Genomic DNA, 14,320 nt, shown 5'->3' with positions numbered 1-14,320 from the left:
ATCACACAGAGTTGTTAAGATTCAAAGAGATAACACATATAAAGCCTATTACCTGGCACACGACAGTAACTTACAAATGTTAGCTTCCATTCTTAGACATTCAATGTGTTCCTAAATAACTCAGTTATTTAGCAGGAACACTATAGGCCAAGAGAGGGAAAAATAAAGTTACCGTGGGCCACCCATCCATGTCTGCACTGCTCACACTGACGGTGGTTTATTTTCCCTGGTTTGAAGCTTTGGCAACTGCAGTTCAGCGTACAGCCGATAGCCTGCAAAAGGGAACACAGGGATACCTGGCATGTTAGTGAGGCACGGAACACACATCACATTCACAGAGCAACATGCATTCCTCCACTGAGCAACATTCACTGAGTGATGTGTGCCCACTCCATGCCAGGCCCAGATGTGCACAGTGTACCCTGGAAAGAGGAGCAGCTGGCCCTGGACTTGGAGACGGTGAACACACTATGTAGAGAGTTTGTGTGCAAGAATGGGCTAAAACCCTAGACCTTTTCATAAGAAAAGATTATAGGTGAGCAGGAAATACCTTGCTTGTTATTAAGGACATATAGAAAGAGTGAAGAAGAGTCACGTTCTCACTAAATCTCTAAGTTGACCAGAAGAGGAACCCTGAAAGGTATACCAGGTTGCCATGGAACAAGTAAATGGGAGAATGATCGATCAGAACTGAGAGCAATCCACATGCGTAATTAGGTGTCCCCACCCCAAAACGAACTAGAGGCTGAATATCAATTAGATTTGAGGACATGTAATAGCTGACCACAGTGAGGATGACTCCCTGACTCCACTCACTGGACTATGTGACTGACAGACACAGGCTGAACAAGCCCTGCATCGACGGCCAATTGCAGGTCAAAGGGCCAGGTATACGAGTTCCCGTCATGGCTCAGTGGTTAATGAACCCAACTAGGATCCCTGAGGATGCAGCTTCAATCCCTGGCTTCGCTCAGTGGGTTAAGATGAGGTGTTGCCATGAGCTATGGTGTAGGTCACCTAGATCTGGCATTGCTGTGGCTGTGGTGTAAGCTGGTTCAGTTCCGATTCAGCCCCTAGCCTGAGAACCTCTCCATATGCTGAGGGTGCAACCCTAAAAAGACAAAAGACAAAAAAAAAAAAAAAAAAGGGCCAGGTGTGGAATGGGGGTGTGGAGTGTGCAAACATACAGCTGAAGCAAAAATAGATGTACATGCCAAAAAAGTTCTAGTAATAAGAACAAACTTCACATATATTTTTAATATGAATTTCTCAAAAGGGGATAGAGGCCTGAGGAATGTAATCTATTATTAAAGAGAAAACGCTCACACAGAGATCTGTCAGTGGGATTCCTGGGAAGAGCCGCTGGGCAGAATCTGGGGAGTGCCTATGTTTGGAGGGGATGAAAAAGCCCTATAACTACAGGTTTAAACCTCCATGTGCCAAGGAAGGTACTATGTGGCCTTGCACGGGCACAGGGAAGGGAGAAGCTGGCCTAGGACACTACTAGGAATACATAACTACTCCCATGTACTAGGAGTACTAGGTACTAGGTACCTAGGAGTACATAACTACTAGGACTACATAACTAGTCCTCACTTAAAAATCAGTTGCTGATGGGACTGTAGAAGTGTGCAGCCACTATGGAAAAGAGTCTGGCTAATCCTCACAAACGCAATCACCATATGACCCAATAGTTTCACTACTGGGTATAAACCCAAGAGAACTGGAAAACATATGTACACATAAAACTTGTACAGAACTGTTAGAAGTAGCATTATCTATAATCTCCCTGATGTGGGAATACCCCAATATCCATCAATTGATGAACGTATAAACAAAATGTGGTATATCTACACAATGTGATGTTATTATGCAATTAGGGAGAAAGAAGTACTGATACATGATATAACTTGGATGAACTCTGAAAACAATATGCTAATGAAAGAAGCCAAGTACAAAAAGTCACAGGTTGACCGATTCCATTTACATGAAATGACAAAAAAAGGCCAACCCACAGAGGCACAAAGCACACTAGTTGTTACCAGGGCTGCGGGGAGCAGATAGGGATGAAGAGTGACTGCTAGTGGGTGGTAGTGGGAAGAGGGGTGTTCTTTTTTTGCTTGTTTTCACTGTTTTTAAAAACAATTTTAGGAATTCCCTGGTGCCTCAGCAGGTTAAGGATCTGATGTTCTCACTGCTGTTGGCAGGTGTTCAATTTCTGGCCTGGGAACTTTCACATGCCCTGGGTATGGCCAAAAAAATAAAATAAAAATAGCTCTAAATTGAGATATCATTCATGTATCATACAACTCAAAGTACAAAATTAAATGATTTTTAGTGTATTTAGAGGGGTTCGACCAACATCACAGTATAATTTTATGATATTTTCATTATTCCCCAAAGGAACCCTGTGCACAAGTTTGTGGAAGACATATATTTTCATTTCTTTGGAATATACTCCCAGGAGTGAAATTGTTGGATCACATAATAAATGTGTTTAACATTTTGAGACACTCCCTAGCTATTTTTTTTAAAGTTTACATTCCCACCAGCAATGTATGAAGGTTCTGATTTCTCCACATCCTCATCAATATTAGTTATTATTTGTCTGTTTTATTGTAGCTATCCTACCAGGTATGAAGAGGCATTTCACTGTGGTTTTGATTTGCATTTCCCTGATGGCTAATGGTGTTCAGCATCTTTTCATGTGCTCAATGGCCATCTACATGTCTATTCAGATCTTTTGCCCACTTTTAAATTGGGTTGTCTTTTAGTATCGAGTAATAAGAGCTCTTTATGTGTTCTAGGTACAGGAATATATGATACATGATTTTCAAATATTTTCTCCAATCCTTGGATTATCCTTTAATGTTTTTCCATGGTATTCTTTGAAGCACAGATATTTTAATTTTTGACCAGAGTTTCTTCTTGAGGTGATTAAAATGTTCTAAAATTAGATAACTGTGATGGTTGCACAACTCAGTGAACATGGTGAAACCATGTTATATATTTTATAAGGGTGAACTTTATGGTATGTGAATTATATTTGATAAAAATATTACTTTTAAAAAATCGGTCCACTATACTCCTATTAGAATGGCCAAAATCCAGACCACTGACAGTATCAAATGCTTGTGAGGATACAGAGCAACTGAAATCTCATTCATTGCTGATGAGAATGCAAAATAGTAAAGTTACTTTGGAAGACAGTTTGGTGGGTTCTTACAAAACCAAACACACTCTTACCATATAATCTGGCAGCTGCACTCCTTGGTATTTACCCAAAGGAGTTGAAAACGTATGCCCACACAGAACCTGCACGTAGATGTTTACAGCTGCTTTATTCATAATTTCCGAGACTTGGAAACAACCAAGATGTCTTTCAGTAGGTGACTGGATAATAAATTGTGGTATACTCAAACAAAAGAATATTATTCAGCACAAGAAAGACACGAACGATCAAGCCTTGAAAAGACATGAAGGAAACAAGTGCATATTACTAACTGCAATAAGCCAATCTGAAAAGGCTATACACATACTGCATGATTCCAACTATATAATATTCTGGAAAAGGTAAAACTATGGAGAAAGAAAAAGATCAGTGGTTGCCAAGGGGTCTGGCAGAGGTGGTGGAGGAATGAACAGTTAGAACACAGAAGATTTTTAGGGTAGTAAAAATACTCTGTATGAGATTATAATGACACATGCCATTGTCCATTTTTCCAAATCCATAAGATGTACAACACCAAGAGTGAACTCGAAAGTCAAACCATGGATTTTGCAATGATTATGACATATCAATGTAGGTTTGTCAATTGTAACAAATGTATCCTCCAGCAAGGGATGATGATAACAGGGGAGGCTATGCATTTGTGGAGGTAGGGGGTATATGGGAAATAACTGAACTTTCAACTTTTCTATGACTCTAAAACTGTTCTAAAAAAAATAAAGTCTTCAAAAAATCAGTGACCCTGCTTAAATACAGGTTAAAATTTACATGGTTTGACTATATCTACAATTTTTTCAAATCACAATGGGCCTAAGCAGAGATTTTCAGGTGTTCATACCTGAGGTGTGCAGCAGAGAGCAACACGATTATCTAATCCCTTCAAGAGGCTATCAAAAAACAGGAAATACAGGGGGAAAGGGTTTTGCTCTTTGTAAAGCCCTAGAATATAACACAAAGGACTCCAGATGATCACAACAGTCTCTCACTCTCATATTGCATACATTCCTATCTGGGGTATACCAGCCCCATAGGGTGAAAATTGCTCTACCATTTTTATGTGTAAAGCACGTGTGTGTGTGTGTGTGTGTGTGTGTGTGTGTGTGTGTGTGTGTATAAACATATATATAGTACATGGTGTGATACTTAAATTTCATTGGGGGAGGCACAATTAGGAAAAATTTTCTAAAGTCTCCTTATAATGTGTGTGTGTGTGGGGGTAATGAAAAAAATTAAATATCCCTTTGCCAGAAATTATTTTACTTTTTGATTTTAGAGTTTCTATTTGTATATACATATACAAATCATTTGTATATACATATACAAATCATTTGTATTTAAATATGTGTGTATATTAAATATATGAACACACACATCTATATACCTATACAGAATTATACAATTACCCTGACTGGAAGTAAAGGATAAAAACAAGTAATGGTTTAGTTTATAATACACACTGCCAAAATTTAAAAGACCACCATTAGCTCAGTTTGTGGCATACCTATGTTGTCCGGTTTTTAAACTTCTCTGCAACACTCTGAAAGTTAGCTGACAGGCAAACTAACCATCTTTATTCTCAATAGGTACCAGCACGCTTAGTACTAAGTCTTTGAACTATTTCACCAGCTATATTCTACAAATATGACTGTTTTAAAAAATTTTTTGGCTGTACCCGTGGCATATGGAAGCTGCCAGGCTGGGGATCGAATCCGAGATGCAGCTGCAACCTTGACCCCACTACTGCGGCAACACTGGATCCTTAACCTGCTGTGCCTCAGCCGGAACTCCAAATATGGATATTTTCTTTTTTTCTTTTCTTTTTTTTTTTTTTTTTTTTTGTCTTTTTGTCTTTTGTTGTTGCTGTTGCTGTTGTTGCTATTTCTTGGGCCGCTCCCGAGGCATATGGAGGTTCCCAGGCTAGGGGTTGAATCGGAGCTGTAGCCACCGGCCTACGCCAGAGCCACAGCAACGTGGGATCCGAGCCGCGTCTGCAACCTACACCACAGCTCACGGCAACGCTGGATCGTTAACCCACTGAGCAAGGGCAGGGACCGAACCCACAACCTCATGGTTCCTAGTCGGATTCGTTAACCACTGCGCCACGATGGGAACTCCGATATTTTAAAGGAAACTTTTAATAAGAGAGAAGTTCTTATTTTGGATTATGTCTCCGAAGATGGCATTCACTCTTTAAAAACAAGATGTTGGAACTATACAAAGTGAATTCACATTTCATTTATTTGGACAATAGAACCTACTTGAATCAGAGAAAGATGTCCTTGAGCACACAATTCCTCTACTTCCTAAATACTCTGCTCAAGAGGCCCTCACTCACTCAAAGCCCCCAGGAAACTCTGAGTGACACTATCTCAGGCCCAGCACAGCAAAACTAGACAGGGAACAATTCCAAGCACATTTCATAGCATAAGGTCGAAACTCATTTTTTCTGCATCTTTGATACCTGACTCATGGTTTCTCAATGTTAGCGTTACAGACATTGAGTTGGATAATACTTTGTGGTAGGGACTGTCCTGTGCACTGTAGGATGTCAAGTAGCATCCCTGGCTTCTACCCATCAAATGCCAGGGTAACACCTCCCTTCCCCAGTAGTGAAAAACAAAAATGTCTCCAGACATTGCCAAATACCCCTGGGGGCAAAATTTCCCCCAGTTGAGATCTACTGATCTAACCCAACTATTTAGTTTTAGCAGCTTCTAGTTTTATGACTGAATTTTAAGCAGTTTTATCTGTAATTCCAATGTATGAATGCTGCTTTATAAGAAACAGTCATGTAGTGCTATATGATCCTATTTGAATAAGGCTTAATAAAGCTCATTAAACATCTATGGAAATAAATCTCAGAGGAATTATTTATGAACTAAAAAAGCTAATTAGAGTGTCTAAGAAAACTTCCAATATTAGAGCCCTTGGGTTTTTCCACCCATCTCAGAATTCCATGATGTAGTAAAATTATAGCACCATTATCTAAAGACAAATTAAAACTTCTAAAAATGAAATTAAACCAAAAATTCTAATTACAGGACAAGAAGTACTTATGTAAATCAAAATGGAAAACTCTTAAAATGTACATCCTTTCTTTTAGAATCCTGATACTTGTTCCATTCTTCGCAAACATAAAGCAGATGTTTACAACATTCCGAACTCATCAAGACATGATTATTACTTTTTACGCACTCATTTTAATCAGACTATTTCCGAATTGTTATTAGTCACTTTGATGTGCTACAAATCAACATTCAAAATTCTGGTTTGATTTCTTTGGTAACCATAATTTGCTCATTCATTCACCCAGAAATTACTGACACACCTAGTATGAGATGGATGATTTGGTTATTTGCAGTGGAAAGTTATGACCTGGTTTTTAGGCAGACTTCAGGGTCCCACTTCCTCTCTCTGACACCCATGATCTACCTTCAGCTTGGGGAGATTCTGACTTAAATTTCTCAGAGCAGCCAGCCAGTCCAAGCACACAGTAGAGTAGCTGCACAGACATCTGCTGCTGGACCATGACGGCCTTTGTTGGGATTTGAATTATTAAGCTTGAGAATAGAAACTGTCCACTTCAAAGCTGTTCTCATCTCCAGTACATGCAAATATTTTCCTATCACTGAAGATAAATTCAAGGGGATATTCTTGGGGGATCAGATGGAAGGGGGAAGAGAAAATTCATAGAGGACTTTTGGGGTTTCTAGATTCCTAGCATTGACCTTTTGAGGGGAGTTATTTGTGATGTGGCTCAGGAACAAAACTGAATTACATACCAGCCAGGAAGCTCTGTAAGTTCAAGTTACTTAAGTCTGCTTTGTCCAATATAATAGCCACTAGCCACATGTGGCTAATTAAATTAAAATTAAGATAAAATTAAAAATTCAGATCTTTAGTCACCTTTTAAAGTGTACTGGACAGCAGAGATGAGAACACTTCATCATCACAGAAGTCCTACTTGAGTCTGATGGGGAGACTAGCTACTTTTCCAGGATCTGTCCTTCCACATGGTGGCATTCGTATATGAGAGGTGATCTCATTCAATCCTCACCACATCACTGTGAGGAGGGAATTATTCTCAGGAAACTTAAATTTATGGAAGATTTGTAATTTGCCCAAGGTCACATAGTTCATGATGCTTAGTGATTATTTATTATGTGTGAGGCATTGCAGTAAGCAGTACCTATGTGTTTTCTCATTTCTTACCACCACTCCCAGAGGTAGGTATTACTATCCCCATTTTATAGATGATGAAGCTGAGGAACTCACAAGCTATGAAGGTGGTCTCAAATATGGATACTGAAATATCCATATTTGATACTAAATGCACTGACATTCATGGTTTCATTTAATCTCAACAGCAACTTTGAGAGTTGGGCATTATCATCCACATCCTGGAGATAATGATACTCAAGTTCCACACAGTAAGAAACCTCATTCATTGAATAAATATTTACTGAGTGTTTATGAGCCAGGCATTCTAAACTCTGGGGGTTGAGGTGTTGAATAAGAATGATGAGGTCCCTGCCTTCAAGGAGCTTATATTCTAGATGAGAGCCAGAGAACAAACAGGTAACCAAACAATACTTTTTCAGAAAAAGGCGAGTGCTGTGAAAGAATTAAGCAGAAATCTTTACTAGTAATTTTACTGGGTGGCATGGAGGGATAGAAGTAGGAGTAAGTGCCTTTTTGCCAAGGTCAACATCAAAGGCTTTTTGAGGAGGTGACACTTGAATAGAGTCTGAAGGGATGGCAAGGAGCCAGTGAAGAACTGGAGATAGAAGGAATGTTTAAGGCAGAGGGCAGAGCAAGTGCAAAGGCTCTGAGGCACAAAATAGGCTAGAGTGTACAGGGAACAGAAAAGTGGCCAGTATAGTTGGGTGCAGTTAATAAGGTTAATGGCAGAAAACAGAGGTCAGTCAGAAACGTGACAGAGACCACTCTGCATGAGATCTTGTGGGGCTGGCCAAGGAGTATGGATTTTGTTCTCAGAGTCAGCCTTTGGAAAAAAGTATGAAACTAATATGATTTGCCTGTTAAAATGACACCACTGGATACAGAGCTGGGGTACCTGAACTCCTTCCCCCTCATCACACTGAGCATCTTTCACTGGGAGGTAATAAAATCTTTGACTGGCCTCAGGCAACCTATGTCTTACTTCCTGTTAGGCCATATAATCTTCAGCTCCATGCCTTGGAGTCTTTGACTCTAAAATGGGCTGGATTATCTGTTTCTGCTTATCTCAGTGGCCTATAAGCCATGTTAATGAGGCTATAGAGATGGAGAGTTGAAAAGACCAATCAGCACAGTGAGACTGTTGTTGCTACCAGACTGACAACAGGTAGGATCTTAGGTCTTCTGGGTTGTGGTGGTCTAACCCTACACAGACAGAGCTACCAAAAATACCAGTGACAAAAACCTTCCTAAAAGTTGTTACACAATGAATCATTCCTGAAAGGGGCAACAAAACAATTGAAATTCCAAAGGAACTCAGAGTGGCTAGCATGCGGCCTGATACTTGGTTAGCCTTCTGCTGGTTTTGAGAGAGCAATGAATGAATCAATGAGACAGCTACACCATGTTTATGAATTACAGATGCCCATCCAATACCCTTTCACCTGATATGCCTTGGTAAAGGAAGCTTAATTTCCATGTCTCCTTTGGTGGCCAGGTAACTAGGTACTGACCAATGTGTGCAAGTTATTGGGTGGAACGTTATAGAAATCTCCTTACAAAGGGGAGGTGACTCAGCTGGGGGACTTTGCCTTTCCTCCTCCCACTTTCTTGGAACCAGAACATGATGGATGCAAACATGGGAGCAACCCTGAAGTCATGCCCTAAGGATGGCTCAGCAGAAAGGGTGGTGACTATTATTTAGGAGCTCTTTTACTAGCAGCCAAAAGCAGTTCCTAATTTATACACTGATCTTCCTATTGACTGTAGTGAGGGCCACATAAAAATCACGTGAAAAATCACTAATTAATAGAGATCATCAAGGCCAAGTTTAGAATATGTGGTCCTCTCTTAAGTGTGAGATTCTAAGGCTGTGCCAGATTCTCAGTTGTAAGAATCATAATTCCCCAACTTGAAATCAAAGGAGCCAGTATGCTAAATCACAAATCACTTCTTTCCAAACGCAAAACAGAAATGCTTCAGGTTTCTCCAAGTTGTATTTTTAAATGCGGAACATAGACAATTTAATATGTTTTGAGTCCTGGAAATCTGAATTGCATATAAAAAGCTGTTAATCTACAATACAAAGCACTTTCTAAAGAAGTTGGACCACCCTTGGCTTGTGGGCAGAGGACTTGCTCTCTCTTCACCTGCAATGAAACTGTCATTCCCATTCTCTCTGTTGTTCAGAGCTAGCCTTCCTGGTTCAGAAAATGCTTCATTCAAGGGTGGGAGGTCTCTATCCCATTGCTCTTTGGAGCTGCTCTGCCTCTTATACACATTTTGTACTTCTCACTTCTCTTATTAGAACTAGATTTTTTTTTTGCTCCCTACCTCCCTCTTATTTTTCTCAAACTTCTTTTACTTTTTATTAAGTTTTTTTTTTTTTAACATATACAAACCCATAGAGGTACAACTATGATTCTGCAAAGAGTATCATCATTTGCCAGATATCCCAGAACAACTGAGATGAAGAGAAAAGAAAACCTATAAAGTCCTTTGTGTGAGGTAGCTTATCTGTTCCTGGTATAGCACTCGACTAAATCCCATCTGGAGAAACACACACCGACCAGACGTTCATCATGCCATCTTCCATTAGTAGTTTAACAAAATGAAACCAATTTACTCAACCAATGTTTTTCTAAAAAACAACAACCCCCCCCCCCAAAAATGTTTTTTTTTGGGGGGGGGTTGTTATTTCTTTTTAAAGCATCTACCAGGTACTAGTAACTGGGGGGAGCCTCAGGGAGATACAAAGTGAGGAACTCCCAGTATCTACTCTGAGGGAGCACATGGCTTCGTTAGGGAAGAAAAGTCATACACCTTGATTGGTCAAGACTTACTGAACAAAGAATATGATTTGTCAAAAATTAGTATGAGTCATTCACTATATTAAAATCTAGCAATTCAAAAGATACTAAAAACAAACACTGGCTACCTTTAGAGGATGTGAAGGAACCAAAAACTGTTAAACAAAAGGAAAAGAATCAAGCATGTATCCTTTTTTATACAAACTGTACTTCAGGGCAACCAACTCACTGATGAGACAAAGATTCTCTTTACAGAAGGATTCCAGTAAATAAATGAATGAAGAACAGGTAATTTGCCTTTGCATGGAAGGATATATACTACTACTTATGGGGTATTTTTGCTACAAAAGTTCAAATCTGAATCAGATCAAGCCTTTTGGTATCAGTGACAGAGGAATGTTCAAATGATATCTCAGGGAAACTATCACCAAAATTCAGGCAGAGGAGTATTCTACAAGACAAATGACTTAGCTTTTTCAACAGATAAATTGCAAAGAAAAAAGTGAAGGGTAAACCAGTACATTAAGAGACATAATTTATGGATTTGTATCCTGATTTGAACAAACCAATGGTAATATAAAGTTTACAAAACAACTGAGGCAATCTGAATGCTAGAAATATAATGACATTAAATAATTATTATTAATTTTTAGGTGCTACATGGTATATCACTTTTGTTTTTTAAAAAGAGTCATTTATTTTAGAGCTACATATTAAGATATTTATGAATGAAATTGTATGAATACTCAGGATTTGCTTCAAAGGAATCAAGTGTTGGTGACAGTGGGAAATCAGTAAGGAAAACAGAGGAAATGAGACTGGCCCAAAGTTGATCACTGTTAAATCACCAAGCACATTATCACCAAGCTTCGTTAAACTATTCTTATTCTGTTTGAAATGCTCTATAATAAAAAGTAATAAATAAATAAATAAATAAATAAAAAGATAAATCAAGACTCCACCTCTTCCCAAAATTTTAGTTCTGAGTAAGATGGCTACAGGGAGGGAGAGAGCAGTGTGTAGAGAGGCCAGGGGAGGCTTCCTTCAAGAGGAAGCAGGCATACTCTCCACAGTATATGTAGAAATACCACAGTCCTAGGCATAAAGAAGGCGCATCTTGCACATGTTTGTCAAGCCTAGGAAGGTGGGCCACAGAGCACAGATTCCTATCATGGACAGTGAGAGCCCACTGTTTAGAAAGGCAAAATAGAGTTGGGGTGGGTGGGGGGGGGCGGCTATTAAGATAGGCAGCCATGACTTTCTTGGGTTCATGGAACCATCAGAGTTCTGAACAACGGGAAAACACTGTTTGTCATCAGCATGGTTGAGAGGGGACCTAAGAAGCCTCAGAAACTAGGCAGGTAGCATTTGCAATATAAGAATGACATTAAAGGAGAAGTGACAGAGTCTAGTTTCTCACTGCAAGGAGGGGGATGAAAAGAGAGGCCAGTCAAAGACTGAGAGTGTGGAGAAGGGTCTGGAAGAGAAAGGGCAGGTGGGAGGTAGAACTCAGGGAACAGATGTGGGGCCAAGTCTACCTGTGAGTAGAAAGTATGTGTTACACACTTGTAGTGTTCTCTTGCTGCTTAGTTCAAAGAGGGTGATGGGGAAAATACTTGTTCTTTTGATCTCTGTAAATCAATTGTTCTTATGATCTCTGTGCCAAAATAATTTAGCAGCTGTGCCTTTTTTTTCTTAAAATCATTAGTTCTGAAAACAGAAAATATAAAGAGTAGAAAAATATGGAAATACTACCTTAGAAACCAAACCAAATATTTCTCCTTAAAAAAAACTAACAAGAACAAAACTACATAGATATATAAATGATACTTTTTTCCTTTATAAGCTAAGCTTGGGGGACCTCAGCCATAATGTTCAGAAACCTTTGATAACAAAAAATGCAAAGATGTTAACTGCACAGGTAGGGAACTTCTGGACACAACCATCAGCCTGAGGAGTGGGGGAATAATAAAAACAAAACCAAAAAAAAAAAAAAGACATTTATACTGTAGGATAATTTTAACTAAGGTAGCCAGTTACACAAACAATGCAACTTTACCATTGCTGCTGATGTAAAATAACAATAAATTATGAACACTGCCAAGTACAATCTTGCAAAAATTTCTTTTAGGGACTTAGTGAGAACTAGATTTTTAAAATTAAGTGCAAGAAATCCCTTAGATTTTCCAAATGAAGTTTTTAAAAGGAAAAGATCAGACTTAATTATGCCATCCTGATCACTGTCTTAACATTCAGCGTGGTCTATCAGGACACATAGTAGTAGTCTATATAAAAATTTCACCCTCGTAATGAATAATGACACAATGATAAAGGTACAGAACAAGGACAATGCTTCTGGAAGCTGATGTAGAGGTGGAAAATAATTTTGACGTTTGTTAGCATGTACTGAAGGATCACACAAATAATCCATAAGAGAAGACAAACTAATATAACTCTATGAAAAAGACTTGGCAGCCTGAATTAATTTTACCTCCACTATTTCCCCCTACACAGGCTGTTTGGACCTGGCCTTCACTACATTTTATTTGCCCATCTTCCTTTTCTCTTACATTAGCTGAGTGAAATTATCAACTCCCCAAGGCAGAGTCCTCCTGTGATATGTTAGGCTGGTTTATAACAACCAGCCCATGTGTGGATGGGAACAGCGAAAGCTGCTTTGCCCGTTAACTATGCAAAGTTTGAGAAGCCCTCCAACAGGACCTTGGTTAAGGAGGTCTGCTCTGTGTAGATGCAACCTTTATGGATAAAATAGGCATGCGTGTATGAGAAATAGGGCCACGCTGAGATCCCGGAATTTCCAGAATTAGGAAAAAGGGCTTCAAAGAATGACGAGATAGAGGAAATAAGGTTTTCAGGTAGAAACTGATTTAATAGGAAAAAAAAAAAACATTCCAGATACCAGAACCAGTTAACATTTCTCAGATAAGCCATCAAATATATCTAATAACAGTTAAAAATCTATAAACTACTAAGAATAAAGTAATTATCAAACTTACTCTCCTAATCTTGATCTTAGACACCAAAAAGATGGACGGCTCAGCACTGAGATTTCACCTTAGCTATGATATTTCTAGTTCTTTTTAAACAGTGCTATTTCTGACAAAAGTAACTCATTCTAAATGACATCTGTAGAGGTGAAAATTCACCCTGGGGTAAAGCAAGCTCCTCCTGCAAGTAATTTACCTTGTGGAACCTTCAGGGCAGCTCTTTAATGGCCACTGTCAAAATAACTTCTAAAGCCACATACAAAAGCTAAAAGACACTTATGCCCCTCACCCCATATGCTGTGGTTTAATTTTCCTGACAAACTGAACTTTTAAAATGTTTTTCCATTCATATTTATCCCTAGGCATTCATAAATAATAAGAGTATGTTACAGGACAATTTTTTTTTTTTTTTTTTTACAGGGAAAACTATATGGTTTTTCTCACCCAATGGGTTGGTTTGTCCTTTCCAAGCTGATAATTCTGAGGCACAGAATGTGGGTATGGGTATGGGTCTGGGATGCAGGCCTAACTGCTCCATGGAAGAGGTGTAAAAAAATAAAATGAAGATAACTCTCTATGTAAACTCTCTATGTAAAATTGCACTGTAATTACTTCATTTTGATTAATATTTCTAGGGTGAATTATAACCAGAACGAACAGATTATCATTCCACATCCCAGTAGATATCAACAGCCAAATAACCACTTCAAACTAAGAACTCTCTTTGAAGGAGCATGTTGCTAAATCTTTACTATTCCGAAGGGAATAGGATCTATGTGTACAAATGATATTCCAATTTAAATTATGCAGATGTCTGAACGTAATTATGAGTACCCAAAGTATAAGCAAGTAGTACTTGTGCTAAGGTAAGATTTCACTACCTCTGTTCAGCATTTAACTATAATAACATGGCCAAACAACAGTTGAGTTGAGATAGTAATACTTTCTTGGTGAAATTAAAGTTAGCAAACTTACTAGATGAGAAATCAAATGATGACCACCTCTTTTTTTTTAAGGTGTGCCAAAAAAGATAAAACTATTTATTGAAATTTATCTTAGCAAAAGTGATGGTTATCTTTTCACATTTATTTAAA

The 14,320-nt window shown here is 38.6% G+C and overlaps 2 protein-coding genes across 4 annotated transcripts in view; one reads left to right on the top strand and one right to left on the bottom strand.

The window, feature by feature from the left end:
* The window catches only part of SH3GL3 (SH3 domain containing GRB2 like 3, endophilin A3), a 350,527-nt gene that overhangs the window by 64,020 nt on the left and 272,187 nt on the right, over positions 1–14,320 (top strand). The window lies entirely within an intron of this gene.
* Positions 1–14,320, bottom strand: part of BNC1 (basonuclin zinc finger protein 1) — a 29,029-nt gene that overhangs the window by 11,677 nt on the left and 3,032 nt on the right. For all 3 annotated transcript variants that reach the window (XM_084968486.1, XM_084968485.1, XM_003128450.5), the window contains exon 2: positions 173–272. Coding sequence is in view for 1 of the 3 variants with exons in the window: in XM_003128450.5 (XP_003128498.2) it covers positions 173–272 (100 nt within the window). In the remaining 2 variants the exon portion in view is untranslated. The remainder of the gene's footprint in view (positions 1–172; positions 273–14,320) is intronic.

The sequence above is a fragment of the Sus scrofa genome, chromosome 7 (assembly GCF_054392235.1).
Source record: "Sus scrofa isolate SSC_HxYL_T2T_F1_AM1 chromosome 7, Sscrofa_HxYL_maternal_Yorkshire_Landrace_v2.0, whole genome shotgun sequence".
Classification (NCBI taxonomy): Eukaryota; Metazoa; Chordata; class Mammalia; order Artiodactyla; family Suidae; genus Sus; species Sus scrofa.
The sequence above is the reverse complement of the archived record's forward strand: the minus strand, read 5'-3'. Positions and strand labels throughout refer to the sequence as shown.